This window comes from Pinus tabuliformis, chromosome 3_1 (assembly GCF_031772625.1).
Source record: "Pinus tabuliformis cultivar Carrire ecotype Pingquan chromosome 3_1, CPIR1, whole genome shotgun sequence".
In the NCBI taxonomy this organism is placed as follows: domain Eukaryota; kingdom Viridiplantae; phylum Streptophyta; class Pinopsida; order Pinales; family Pinaceae; genus Pinus; species Pinus tabuliformis.
The window spans coordinates 790,990,505-791,006,351 of NC_142301.1; the positions used below are offsets into that span (position 1 = coordinate 790,990,505).

The 15,847-nt window shown below is 38.2% G+C and overlaps 1 protein-coding gene across 1 annotated transcript in view; it reads right to left on the reverse strand.

Annotated features, from left to right (window-relative positions):
- Positions 1 to 3,982: 3,982 nt before the first annotated feature.
- Positions 3,983 to 15,847, reverse strand: part of LOC149189815 (uncharacterized) — a 143,097-nt gene continuing 131,232 nt past the window's right edge. The window contains exons 6-9 of the mRNA XM_089411943.1: positions 5,438 to 5,566; positions 5,029 to 5,244; positions 4,725 to 4,848; positions 3,983 to 4,532 (exon numbers count right to left, since the gene is read on the reverse strand). Of these exons, the coding sequence (XP_089268069.1) occupies positions 4,297 to 4,532; positions 4,725 to 4,848; positions 5,029 to 5,244; positions 5,438 to 5,566 (705 nt within the window). The 3' untranslated portion in view covers positions 3,983 to 4,296. The remainder of the gene's footprint in view (positions 4,533 to 4,724; positions 4,849 to 5,028; positions 5,245 to 5,437; positions 5,567 to 15,847) is intronic.

Sequence of the window (15,847 nt, forward strand, 5' to 3'; positions counted from 1 at the left end):
CCATTGGGAGAATTAAAGCAAGTACGTCAGGACAGCAAAAGAACAAAAAACCAGCCAGTGACTGCATAGGGAGTATGTGCGCAAAACTGACGCCAAAATAGCGGTTTCTGGCGATGGGTTCCAGCACAATTATGGGGAAATGATGGTTTTACATATGGTTCCACTCAAATCTCGTTTCCACCATGAGTCGAGGGGTTTTGGGGTCTGAAATCCACCCAAAAACTCAGAAAACCTGAAACCCACCGGATTGATTGGAACATAGAACCTTGCTTTGTCAGAATTCGGCAAAAGCTCTTGCAGAGGGGGCATTTGGTCTTTTCTTTAAACCTGAAACCCACCGGATTGATTGGAAGCATGGAACCTTGCTTTGTCAGAATTCGGAAAAAGCTCTTGGCAAAAGGGGCATTTGGTCTTCTGCCTAGACGGCTCCCGTAGACTGTCCCAAATAGAGATAAAACGCTAGGAAGTTTATGGCAAGGATTTGAAACGCACAAAGAAAGACGGTCTAAACTAAAAATATTATCAACCATCAACTCACCTAAGTCTAACATCCAAGGCCAAGAAAATGGTGATGAAATTCATGCCACTGACTGGATAGGTGCTGTGGAGTCTGCACTGCTTCATAAATTATTGGGAGAATTGTTCATGAGGCGTCTTGTGAGTGTAATCATCTATAGGCTATAAGCAGTGATGAATCCCAAGTCACCGGATTCGACGAATTCCAATGTTGGAATTCGAAATTTGTCAAACTTCAAACCAGGCCAAACAAATTCGTTTTAATTCGGTAAATTCCAAGGCACATTTAACGATGACTTTGAATTCCGGCATAAATCTGCAAATCGAACACTTAGCTAGGGTTCATTTTCAGCGCAGGAGGCACAAGGGTTACGAGGGAATAGAGGACGGGCCAGCATTATTCTGAAGCCTCTGGATCAGCTTGTAAACATTCTACGGATCCTCTGAAAACAGACTCTGTGCATCCATGCCAAAATGGGCTAGTCCGACGCCTCCATTGACTGTTTTACGCCCATATAGTGTTCAAGTATAACGACCTTTGTTGTTCGACCCCCTATGCGAAAATGACAGTGGCGTCGTTATGCATTCACACAATCCTTCATTGTTCTATCTTACGAACTACGGGTTGCCCCCGCAACAGAAGGTAATTGAGTTCATAACTTGTCGATATTGCCAACACATTACTTTAACCATAATCAACTAAATACTCGGCTATGTTACTTAGCATTATATAAACCTAATATTTATTATTATTACTTTCAATTTCATATATCAATATAAATTTATATAATATTTTATATATATAAATAAAATAAATATAAAATTTATCATAAAAAATTATGTAATTTAGCTGGTTTATATATATATATGGGGCAGCTTAATTGATGATCAAAATATGAGTGCTGAAAAAAACTGAGAGATACAAGGTTTTAATGAGACGACACACTGTAGACCCATAGGTTTCCTAATAGCTACGTGTCAGGCTGGCCGCTGGGTTCCTCTGGGGGATATATATATATATGTGTGTCAAATTTAATGGCGAATTTTATCCACCATTTTTCGTAAGATGATTTTTTTTTTCCAAATTCCAAGGTTGTCACTAACCCAAACCAGGTGACTTGATGACCCTGGAATTACTAAAGCAAGAAGATCTCCCTAAGACTATTCTAATATAGGTCAAGCATCTCTCCAAGGAACTAGGTGATACATTTTCAGTCGTCGTAAAGGTCCTCCAGAAGACATGAGAATCTCAGAACAAACAATGATATGAACGTGGGCCACATAATAGATAGTACATCTAAAAATGATGTAGTCTTCCAACTTGCACTCCCACATACACAATTTACAGGTGTAATGCTCCTTCGGAAAATGGTGATCCATCTCCATGCTGTGTCGATCACAAATCACCCTGAAGCTTAGCTAGAAAGGCTCTCAAGCTACATAGTCACCACAATATGACGGATCTTTCAAGTAAATTTTGGGTTGGCGGTAGTGATGAAGCTTTGGAGTCGAGACTCTCTTCTGCCTTGCTCCAAGTGGATTTCAAGTAGACTTTGTAAATCTCTGATCTAATACGAAGTCATTTAATCTTCTTGTAAATCATACTTTATGTCCAGTTACTCAATGGAATCCAGCAATGAAAAATCCCAATTTCTGCAATGAAAATTATCTTTTTCCAATTTTTGATGTTACAGGAAGAATCCCTGGCCATCATTTCCAAAACAATTCCAAAAAGTTGGCAAACATGCTACCAGATTTGTGAAGAAATTACACAAGAAAAGAGGATCTGTTTGCTAAAATATTATCCCATACTCTCTATAACCTCTATTAATAATAAATATTAGTATCGTATGATGCATGGACAGTGAACTATACGAGGGGAGACCTTTCAATGCCCAGGTTTATTTGTTCAAAAGAAGAAGCTCAATCATACCACCTAGCTTGGATACATTGGCTAGAAAGCTGCATAGAAGATTGAAAAGCTACGTAAAAGATATTCAACATGAAAAAATAATGGCCATGAGGTGGTGGTGAGCATCAAACTTAGCTAAAAGATTATAGAGTTTGTTGAAGTTGTAGCTAGAGTTGATCTTCATAACATAAATTTATCATTGATGTATTTATTATACTTATTATATTTTTGTCAAAGCATGTTCTTCATGCTTAGAGAGTCAAAAAGAATTTATTATGAGTCAAAAGAAAATGTACTTGAGTCATGTCCCATTTGGACATTTGTAAGAAAAAGGAATTTGAATTTTATGTTGAGTCAAAATTCCACAAGATGACCAAGTTGGCCCTCCTTGGACAAGTCAGGCCTAGACCTCCAATAGACACCTATTCGACCCTCTTGGACAGCTATATATAAAGGACATGTTCGACTCATTTGGAAGCTCATTCAACACACAAAAAGAAGCACATCTGAAACTAGTGAAAAAGAAAAGGAAAACGAGTCAAAGGACAAAGAAACACAAAGATAAAGTCAAGAAGAATATTCCTAATTGACCAAAGTTTGACCTTGTAGCAGCTCACACGTGTGGACTGAAATTTCTGTGAAAGAACCTGAATTTTCTTAAGTGGTTGCAGGCCGAAATTCAGCCCTAGTTGCAGGTCCAAAAAACTGAAGTTTGACCAGATTGGAGAAGGTTTTACCAGCATTGACTTTGACTTTGGAGGTGACTTGGAGGAGGGTTGGATTTGGTATCTTGATGGCACTTTGGTCTTGATCTTGGTCTTGGATATCTCTCATTTTATCTGATTCTATAAGAGAAGATTTGTTGGGTTTTCCCCTTGTGGGTTTTGCCCTGGCTAACAGCCTAATTTTGGTGTCTAGTCTCTTTGTGATCTCTATATTTTCTGAAAGATTGAACATTTGTATAATTGCTTGATGAAGAAGAGACAAGAAGTAATAAGAAGACATTTAATATTCACAAGTAATTATCAGGAAAGAGAAATTAGGTATTAAAATTCATTACACTCGGTTTCTCAACAGAGTTTCCCAATATATATGGTGGTGTTCCGGGTCTCCATAATATCATGAAATTGGGTTATTTATGACATCTTAAAGGTGCAGCAATATTAAAGAAATGTAGCGCCAGGCAGCAAACTCATTTGGATAGCAGAGGTAAATTTGGGCAAGGTTGAGGCAATTTTGAGTTTCCCATAATGATATAAGCAGCAAAAAGAACAAAGAGAGCTGTGTCCAGATTTCATCAGGATTGTGGTGAAAAATCCACAGCCGAATGGTAGCATGGTGGGACTAGAGTATCCTGAAAGACAGGTTCAGGAACTGGTTTCTATAAAGGATCTTTTCTCTTTGGTGAATAGTTCTGCAGCAAAGGCAAGGGGTAGTATTTTTGGGTTTCTGACATTTGAACCTCCATATCATTAGACCCAGCTCATCATTCTCAAATATATAAATGCTAAGATTCAAATTTTCTTGTAAAAAAAAATTCATGATTCAGTCAGGTCAGCTCGTAATATTTATTACCTTTATTTTTTGGATCAAAAATGAACCTAACAAAATAGTGTCACTCTCATCCCAAACATGAGAGATTTGAATCTTATGGTATGCAAAACATTATTGATACAGAAAAAATGGTACTGCTATTGAATAATGGCATGCCTGCCCTCAACTAAGGGAACTCACTAACACACTGTGAAAGGCATGGTAAAAACTGGAGTTTCCTATCTAGCCTTGACCTAATAAGAGAAACTGGATGCTGAAGTTCTCCATGCTGATTATTAATATCCATAAATAACACTTGTCTTTAGAGATAAACATTAAGGAAAGCTGACTGGAGCAGATTGCAATGCCGTTTCTACAACCTCTCTTTGTTCCTTTACATGCACCTGAGAAAACCCTGTTGCTGTGGCAGCTGAAGGAGCTCGACCGACATACTTAATGTCCTCATATTTACCTCGACCTAATGCTGTCATAGCAGTTGTAAGACGTGGGGTAATATAGCTGTATGCTCCCATGTTCATAGGCTCTTCCTGGCACCACACAATCTCCGCATCTGAAGTAAAACACAAATGAGAAGACAAATCAGATAATTATACAAGATTCATGATCCATAGACATTTATCTTTGACTGCATATTGGGGACATGACAAATGTATAGGCATAAAATGCATAATTCCATACAGAAAATAAGTGCATGGGTAAGGAAGATATTCCACTTCTAGAAGTTAAAAACAGGAGAACTTACTTGGATATCGCTTCAACTCCCGCTGGACCAGATCATATGGGAATGGGCATAGTTGCTCAACCCGACAAATAGCGACATCTTTCCTTTGAAGTCTCTGTCTTTCCTCATCCAGCTCATAATAGATCTGCCAGAAAAGGGGAGACATAAGACAGCTATATTAACCAGAAGGCTGGGAAATTTAGATTGTCTAGTAGTGCACGAATGGACAGTTCCTAGACAAACATATTAATCGATTGATCTCTCAACTACAACAGTGTTATAGAGGTGCTCTTGAGCCACCATCTTCAACCCTCTACTGATTTACCTTTCCAGAACAAAGTATCAGACGCTTGATGCCCTCCTCTAGGTCAGAGTGATCATTCTGATCCTTAATGAGACGTTTAAATCGGGTTCCCTGCTTGTCAAATCCGGGATGACCTTGCACGTCATCAAATTCAGACAGATTTGATTTGCAGTCCTTGTGCCGAAGAAGATTCTTTGGAGACATGACAATCAAAGGTTTACGGAAATCCCGATTTATCTAGAAACAGAAATAGATCAAATACTTCAAAAAACAGGTAGAAAGACATGGATCCCTAAAAACAAGTACAAGTCTCATTCTAGGAAAGAAAATTTTGTCTAGAAAATTTACCAACACTAAAAGCTCTAATTATATTATGTCGCACCGCATAAAAAATGTTTTAACAAGATAAGACGCAATAACAATTACCTACCTGGCGACGAAGAACATGAAAATAGTTGGCAGGAGTTGTCACATTTACAATTTGCCAGTTACACTGCTGAATTTGGGTGCGTAATGTAGGATCCATCTCAGGAATCACAAAAGGATTGTCATCACTCATCTGGACCACAAATGAATAGAAACCAATTAGTTTGCCATTCTACTTCAAATAACTGTTTCATACAACCACAGAAAAGATTCAGATCCTGCACATTGAAATTTTTAATAAAAAGTCATCAACATACAAATGATAATTTTTCTAAACTAGTTGTATAGAGGAAATGTGAAGATTTATGGACATACTAATTGGAACAAAATTGAGTCCTCATGCCTGGTAATCTAATCCTCCAATACACAGAACAATTAGATAAGCCTATTTTAAAAAGTTAGGCCAAATTAAGTGCCAAAATGCAGTAGTATCTCCCGCTTAAGTTGAGAAGAAATTGAATCAGCTATATACTAGCACAGATGATAAATGCCATTACCATGGGTTTGGTATGGAGAAATAAATAAAGCATCTACAACATCCATGTGTTACAAACAAAGTTTGTACTCACAATTTAAATTTTCCAGAACACTTGGAATATGATGTCCATTGAGTATATATATATATATGAGAATATGATAAGATGGTTACAAATGAGGGTCTGGTTATATACTTAGGCAAGTGCCCCTTCATGAATGGTCATGTCCTTAGAGACATGCCTCTTCTATTCTAATCACTAATTAATCATTATTATGATTTTTAGCATTATTTATATTTACTTCATTTTTTATATATATATTATATTCATAACACCGTGATTATGCCAGATCTAAGCATCCAGATTCTGAAAATGGCCAAATAAAAATGTCAGCTAATTTCAAATCTAACTGACCTTAATATAAAGAATAAATGTTAAATTTTAGCAGATGCCCTTGTACCCAAGGTGGAAGAAGTGCAAAAGAAGAGTGCAACAAGTAAATAACTATTCATGTGTCCTCGAGCGTAATAAGTGCAAAACAGGGAGTGCAATGAGTTAACTAATGTGCATATTTATAGAAATGACATTGAGTCTCTCCGTGCTTGTGATAAAAAGCATAAAACCATTCCAGATATGTTGAATTGAAAAATGTTCCATGTCAGTGCCATCTATAATACAAAACGATGAGCAAAAGCTATGCCCTGGGGACGACAGAACCAATGTTGCACGAAGCCCCCCCCCCCCCCCCCCCCACCCCACGGTTCCAAGCCCCGAAGCGCGTCCCGTACGGAAGCGCGCTTCCGAAATTTGGAAGCGCCGCTTCCGAATTTTTTGCCGCTTCCTGGAAATTCGGAAGCGTGGCACGGAAGAGCCGCTTCCGAAGCGCCGAAGCGCGCTTCGTACGGGGCTTCGAGTGTCGGAAGCGTGGCGCTTCGGAGGAGGAATAGTACGCTTCCGGAAAAGCGTTTAGAAAATCGTTTTTTTTTTTTTTTTTATTTTAGGTGAGTTTGCTTGTTGAGGGTGGGTCCACCTTGGGTTAAGGTGACGAATGAAGGCAAAAAAAAAAAAATATATATATATATATATATATATAGCAGATGCTCCCTCATGGTAATGTTAAATTCTTAAAGTAAAAGTGACATTCTTCTTTATTTTTCATTTTCATCCTTTTACTTAAATTTTTAACATTACCATGAAATGACTCAGGATGTTTGAGAGTGGTTCCAGCCTCATTGGACTTCATATGGAGAAAATAGAATTTCAAATCCTATTCAAAATTCAGCAGACTTAACAATTTTCAGGAATTCAGGATCAATGAGATTGTGGCATTTCATTGGATTATATCAAGTATGAAGGTATGCGATTAGCTTTTAATCAAGAACACCAAGCCCTATATGTACCCTAGCGTTGGTGGTGTTAATTGTTGAACTCCTTTGTCACGCGGCACGCCCTTAGCAAAAAATTACCTTTCAATCAAGTCAAAATCATCGATCAAGCATGTTAAGCTTTTTCTACCATATTTTAAGTCTTGAATTAAGTAGTTTGATCAAAATTGGGCAATGTTGACTAATATCCCTAGACAATCGAGGTAGAGGCAAAGGCTAGACAAGAGGAGAAGAATCTAGATTCTAGATGATTGATGCTCGAAAATTAATCATTAATGTACAATGGATGTTATATCTATCTTGATTTATGCAAAAATATGCATGTTTTCATGTCTTCTACAATTAATTTGCTATTTGGGATGTTTGTTTTGAGTATAAATGCAAAAAAAATATAGAAATATATATATATATAGCAGACGCTTCCGCGTCCCCGCTTCCAAAAAACGCTTCCGATTAGCCCCCGCTTCGTGCAACATTGGACAAAACATATTCCAGGGATGTCTGACAGTTCCTAGTCAAAACCGACTAGATGTCCTAGTTGTATGGGAATAGATGCCCTCCTTTTAAAGAGTTTCCCAACATAGTACTTCTTACTGGCAGTATAGTTTTAACAGAAAGACACCAAATGTTCTATGTGATATCAATATTCAATATTGAACTACTAGGAAAACCAGAAAAAGAATACCATATAGAGTAAATGATTGGATTGGGTCTTGTTACCACATAATCTAGTAGGGACCTAAGGAAGGGCAACCCAAGGGACAACTACTAGACTAAGTGACAACAATGGGACAATGACCTACTATCATCTCAATCAAAGTCCCCTACGCTTTATGGACTTTCACTAATGGGAGGATTCTCGGTAGGAAGGGAATCACTAAGTATGAATAGATCAATGATTTAGGTATGGCATGACTCCACAAAGCCCAGCCCATTCAAGTAGAGACACAACAATGGCTCGATGCTTCAAAGAAGCTAAAAGCTTTCCAAGAAAGGCTCAGGAGGAGATCGAGACTTAGGGCTTGAGACTTGCAATGGAGGTACATATCCCTAACATCAAGACTCCCGATGATGGGGTAGGACCTCTTAAAGAGCTCATTGTGATGTTTAACGCTTCTAAGGGGCTCATCGCTTCCTTTGAGAGACCTAGAAGAGACTTGCGCTAGACCTAGGGTTTTATGAAAAATTGTTGGAAGAAATGCTTCCAAAGTATTCGCTAGGTCAAGGCAAGGGAGAAGAAAGAGTTTTTTATGATTTATTCCAATGAATACTATGTTCATACAACCCTCAAGAAAGCTACCTATCCAAGGAAATACAAGCTAGGTTTCCCTTCTAGGACACAAGAATTTATGGATGGATCTGAGTGAGAAATCAACCAAAATTGGAGATCCTCTAGGCAAGACCTCAAGGAAGAGTCTTGTCTGAATGGAATCCAAAAATTCACTCTCCAAAGGATTTCGCTTGATGCTCTACCTAACCGTCCTAGGAAAAAGGGGCCAAAAATTTAAGGAGGGGAAAAGGTGGAGAGGAGAAGAGTTGATCACCAAACTTCTTGGACCAATGCCTTGTCCCTTGGGCTATGGAGTCTTAGATTATTTAAAATTAGCCAAAACCATCCTTAAAGAGGCTAATGATTGATGCCCTAGAAACCAACCTTTAACATTTATCTACTCAAGATTTATGGACTTTTATGGAAGAAAGACAAAATTTCATCCACCAGGAACATTCATCATTTGCCATACAATGAGTAACATATGCAATTGCCAACCAAGAAGCTCTCCAGAAATAATTTTTAACAACTAGAGCACAATAGCATTAACCTAGTTGCACCAATTCCATACATCAAACATAATTCCAAGAAAATATTCAACAAGAAGCACTTACAAGATGACATTATCATATATCCATCCACAAATCATAAGATATCTTCAAACAAGATCGAAAATTTCAGCTCCAAATGTCCAAATGCATCAAAGAATCTCCAATAGTTGCCAAAGAAAAGTGCAAGTTTATTTACAAGAGAAGAATCCAAGTGATGATGATGAGTTCTCAAAAATGAGACTCACTTCTATTTATATGAGTCTCTCTAAATCGAATTAGCATAATGGGACCCCAAATTATAAAATAATATGCTACAAAATAAGTCTTGGTCACAAATCGACCAAGTAGCTATCACAAGTTATGAATTACCCATCCATATGTGAGTTGAGTTGATGGCATCATGATGATGTATAGTCGTTGGAGGCCCATGTTGAGTCCTCTGAGTGTTATGATCAGAGAGATGGCTCCAATAAATATGAATTAGGGGATGGCCCCTAATTTTCCATGCAAGTCATCATGTGGTGCCCCAAAGTTGGTTTGGGGCACAAATGTTGGTGTCATGGGTCTCCTGATGAAAGATAACCCTGTACACTGCTCCAAATGAGGGCTCTAATGATAATGCCTACCCTCCCAAGTCTCAAAGGTGAGACAAACTTCCTCTAGGCCTTGGATCCATTTCCATGATCATGTTATGGTCCAAGTGCATCATCTTGCTAATAATGTGGGGCAATGAACAAATTGTTGAAGGTGTTTAGGGTGCCCATGGCATGAAATGATGCTCTAACACATGATGGAGTCCCATGGCTCTCAACGCATCCCCTAGGGGTGTCAATATGATCCTCTGATGGGCTTAGGTCCCAGTTAAGTTGCCCAACCCATGATGAAACCACTTGTCAATCACATATAAGATGTAATGCGCTTCCTCACCATCAGGTACAATAATTCATTAGTGCATCTAAGTGAACCAAGCTTGTTAATCAAGGGCACATTGTGACTTCATAATGGAATTTCGTTTCAAATGTGGGACTTCAAGCTTGTAATAGTGTTACCCCCCTAGGTAGGACTGGCTAATAAACAACCCTATTAGGTGTTCCCAACCCCTAAGGCAAAAGACGTGTCTCAGGTACATCCTTAAATTAATAGGGGTCTTGTGGATCATGATGACATGGATAGGTACACAGGATCTCAAAGCTAAATGTCATGGGCTCAAAGATGGTAATGAGGGATGCCCACATATTTAGGTGTAAGTGAACCAAGCTTGTTAATCAAGGGCACATTGTGACTTCATAATGGAATTTTGTTCCAAATTTGGGGCTTCAAGCTTGTAATAGTGTTACCTCCCTAGGTAGGAGTGGCTAATAAACAACCTTATTAGGTGTTCACAACCCCTAAGGCAAAAGATGCATCCAAGGTACATCCTTAAACTAAAAGGGGTCTTGTGAATCATGATGACATGGATAGGTAAACAGGGGTCTCAAAGCTAAATGCCATGGGCTCAAAGATGGTAATGAGGGATGCCCACATATTTAGGTGTATAGATGTAGGAAGGAGCAATCGTGGATACATGAGCTACCCCGACCTTTGTTTTTCCACCCTTCTTCATTTGCCTTTCACCTTTTATTGTTTTTTCCTTGTTTTAATGCTCAGGGCTCCAGGAGATGAGAGCATGATGTGTATGATATAAGCAGTTATTACCGCCTTAAGTGTTGAGAAATTTAGGGCATAGTAATTATGTGATTTCTCTTCAATTAGTGACTACTTGTGAGTGGCTTTTTACTTCTTTAGATTAGGATCTTCTTTTATTTAGATTATTAGTGTTCTTCTTCATCAAACAACTACCAATGCATAAACCATAAAGAGACAAGAGACACATAATATAGGTTATCAGTCAAGGCCAAACCTCACTCTTTGAGAGGAAAACCCGAACAAATTCTTCTTCTTATAGAGATTCCACTTGACGAATACCAAGACCAAACCCTTGACTTATTTGCCACTCCAAGACCAAGTCACAAATCTTCTTTGATGGGATCCTTCTTACTTGAGTCGAACCTCTACTTTTTTCTCGGCTTCCCTTTAGAATTTGATTTCCTCTTCACTGCTTCAGACATGTACCTTACTTTGGCTTCCTTTGACCTGAATGATATATACTTCTAACTCAGCTTCTTCAACAGACTTCACTCTTTTCTGCAATAATAACACTCCCCTTTTTCCACATGTGCGAGAGGAGCTATGACCAAAAACAGTCCCAAAATAAGTCTGTTGACTTCGCTGCTCATCCTTCACTTCGTTGGTTCTAGGGCTTCAAACTTCGAACTTCTCTTCAACTGCTCTTTCTCAGCTCCTCCTTCTATTGTACTTCACACTTTTTGCCTCAAACTTGATCACTGAAATTCAGTGCCTAGAATGGAATGTGAGTTGCCTATTTATAGTTGTCTCCCAAAGTAATAAGCCGACTTGAATAGTGTGAGCCAACATGATTGTTTGGAGGAATTAATTAATTCCATTTGAAGCCGACTTGAAGAGGGATGCCTTGTGCTTGTCTTGGAGGGCTACTTGACATTTCTATTGACTCTTACATAAGTGTAATATGCCTAAGAAGAGTCTTTCATACATGACATAGACTGACCAATCCTAAGGACTCACAATGGGAGTCATACTAAAAATAAAATTCCTTGCTCATGAAGCCCATGAGACAAGTATTACAATAACAAATTTATTTTTCTTCTTTTAATTAATTACGTAAAAATATAATTACACATGTCATTATGAAGACCGAACCTAGTTACTTTTCAACACTCTTAACTAGGGAGGTATTCATAGTGGTACTTGGTCATTCTCAATCTAAACAATTTCTCATAAGAAGAGTCAACTTGGTAGCCCAACTGTATAGCATCATATCAACCAGTGTTGTCACATAGTAAGGCCTTGATTAATAGCTCTATCTCTCCACAAGATCCAAGCACAATGTTGGCAAGACCAATGATATATAGACACCCTCATCATTGTCTCTCTCAAAACATACCCCATCCGGGTTCTCAAGGTGTGTTCCTCCATGACTATTCTTATCTTGCATTCCCAATCCTCAAAGAATATCGGTCCTCAACGACTACTCTTACCCAATGTGGAAAAAGTCGAAGTCGAGATTAGATCAACAAGGGTCCAAAAGTTGAAAAAGTTGTTAAAGTTGGGAGTTTTTTGAAAAAATCGGCAAAAGGTTACCATAATCAAAAAAAAAAAAAAAAAACATAAAAATATTCATTTTTTAAAAAATCTAAACTTTTTCAATAAAACCCTGACTTTTTCAATAAAATCCCGATTTTTCAAAAAAAAATAAAAAATCGTTAAAGAAACTACCTCATTCACGATTTTTTGGAAAAAGTCCCAATTTAATCCCGACTTTTTCAATTGGGAAAAAATCAGCAAAAAATCGACCGATTTAATCGACCAGCCAAAAAAATCGCATTTTGGGGATTTAATCCTGATTTTTTCCCGACTTTTTCCACATTGCTCTTAACCTTGGATGCCCTACTACATCCTCAAAGAGCATCAGATGCCAGATGCTTACCCAATCCTCCATTTTATCTTCTCGAAGTGAAGACAAGAATGATGTGTCAATCTCTCCCTCTTAATTAGGGAGGATATAACTATTCCAATAGAGGAATGTACTCATTCCTATGAAAGAAATGTACCTAAGCTCCCTCTTGGCTTAAGAATTTCCAAGTTTCTTCCAAGTAAGAAACTTGTTTCCAGGCTCCCTCTTAATTAAGGACCTACAACAGCGCCTTAGTGGAGATAATGGGACAACCAGTTGCTTGAAGAACTCCTCCTCATGATGGCATGAACTTCATTTCTTCATTCAGGAGTCTTCATATTTTGGGACTTCTTCTTAGGGCACAGACCATCCCATCACTTTCATCCATGAGTTAGTCATGTCATCATCAGAAAGTGATCCATCAACCGATATCTGGCCTTCCATCCAATGTTTTAAAACTCCGACTCCAATTCCGACTCGGCCGAGGGTCGACTACGCCTCCGACTCGGTATCGACTCGGCCGGCTTGATTTCAATGACTCGGTCGTTGTAAAAAATACATTAAATATTTATTTTTTATAAAAACACATAATTTTAAAGATTTTCATTCATGTTTCCAAACACATGACATTAGAATATAGATAGAAGACAACATATGATCAAAGTAGGCTCATGAATATATCAATTATATCAAAATGGCACCCAGTGCACTGTCCAATACATACACGATGATGATATAGAGATCAAAACAAAAACACATAACCAAGGAGGCTAGAAATGGCCTCTACAACAAAAGTCTGTGACCAGTACTACTGGCTACTGCTAGAGTTGCCAACAACATTTGGCTCAGTGTTACTTGGGAGCGGGAGCGAAAGCGGGGAGCGGGAGCGGGAGCGACATTTTCAAAAGCTCCCGGTTTGGGACTGAATCCCGAAGGAGTTCGACAACCAATGTCACTAACATCAAGGTACATAGAGGGATTGGTGCTCTTGATTAAATACGGGTTCCATACCCTAATACATGACAAAATTCAATGAAAACATTGCAATCCCCGAATCCTGAAATCCTGAAAAACTGATAAGTCTACTGGATTTTGAATGAAATCTAAAATTCTACTTTCTCCATATGAAATCCAATGAAGCCGGAACCACTCTCAAACATCCTAAGTCATTTCATGGTAATGTTAAAAATTGAAGTAAAAGGATAAAAATGAAGATTAAAGAGAATGTCACTTTTACTTTAAGAATTTAACATTACCATGAATAGCATATCAATACTATGGATCAGAGTCAGACAGGGAAGCCCGAGGAGTCCCCAAAAATGAAATTTCAAAAAAAAATGGCGTTGAAGTGACTTGATCGGCTGCTGCTACCGAGTCGGCTGAGTCGTTAGCCAACTCGGCCTGCTCGGTAACAACCCAGCCAGCCGGTCCGGTTCAAAGGCCGAGTTGCCCTGGTTGGGCTATGACTCGGACCAACTCAGCCGAATTAGAGTCGAAACGACCGGTTTTTAAAACAGTGCTTCTATCATGCCATGTTGATTTCTTCATGCCATGTTTACTTAAGGATCTTTCATCCTACTAAATGTGCATCAGTGATGGAAGGCATCCATAGATCTTCCCTTGGCAGCTCTACATAAACCCATCTAGATATTTGATCAAAAATAAAGGAATGAACATTAAAATCAACATTACCTTTGCGATGGTCTCTTATCATGACATCTCTTAGTTTGCATTAGCATCCTTCATACATATCGACACATCTCCCAAAGATATATATTGTCAAGGGTCTTTTTCTTTTTCAAACTCCATCAGAGTCTTCATATCTTCCATGGAGATATCCTAGTCAAATCTTCTTGGTCTTTCGGATGTTGATAGCCTTTACCATGGTTGCATATTCCATGATCTCTTCCTTCCTTTCTTCACACATCTCATTCCTAGGAGCTTCCAATCAGAGTTCCTCAATTGTTGTCAACCACCTCATACTTCATATGAGGACATATTATGTTGATTTCATCTAGTGAATGTATGACTCATGCATTCCTGCATTTCTTCGAGGGAGGAGATCCTTCCTTTTGATTATGCTCTCAAGATAGAGCATTGATCCATGTTACTTGCAACCATATGGCATGACTTCCACAATATCAAATGTAAGCATACATACCTCATTTTTCCTTTGGGTCATCCAAACTTCCTACAACAACTTTCTTGATTGAAAGACTTTCAATCCTTGATCTGCTTTACTTTTAGTCATCGTACCATCATCCCATGAATTCCACAAGTTTGGAAGTCTTGATGAAACACTTGCTTCCTTTCTTAATCAATGAGCCTTTCGATGAAGATTCCATCAAAGAATCTTGAGGATCTAGTGTATCCTCATCAGCAGATGTTTCCCTTTGACAAGATGTATGATACACCTTGTACTAGATGACCTTGCCACTTGTGTTCCAACGAGATTCCTAAGAATTGTATCCTTGACTTCCATAGATTCTAACCATCTTTCATGCTTCTCTATGATGATTTTTCCCGAGCTCTTGCTTCCAATGCTCCTTCCTATTGATGCATCCCATTTAGTGAATAATGATAGCCATATCTTACAATAGAAGACTTACGAACTTGAGAAGAACTTAGGTGAGGAAAACTATCTCAGTAATAAATATCTCTTGCTTCCTCTTTCTTGGACTTCTTCTTTTCAGCTTCCTCTACTTCTTTGGCGATATGGGCTTCTTCGCTTCCTCTTTTGTTGTCCTTCTTTACCTTAAGAGAATCTCTTTTGTACTGTCCATATTCTTGACACTCGTAGCATTGAATTTTTAGACATGTCCCTTTTCTTTTTCCAAGAACCAGACTTCCCAAATTTTCCATTTCTTGTCATTGCAGCATATATTAGAATAATGCTATTTAGTGTTTAATGCTCATTCTTATTAGTTGTTTCTATTGTTATCTTTTTAGCAGTTTCTTAGAAGAAACTGGGTGTTTCTATTTCCTAATAGAAACTTGATGTTTCTATTTCTGTAAATATCTTTGTATTACTTATTGAGCTTCATTTGCTCATGTAAATCAATTCAATCCATTCATTGATTATGGTATCAGAGCACAGGTATTTCTTTCGAAATAATTTTTCACTGTTTGAAAAATTTTGTGTTCATTTCGAAATTTCTTTCTAAGGGTTTGAATTTTCTTTTTTTACCGAAGACAGAATC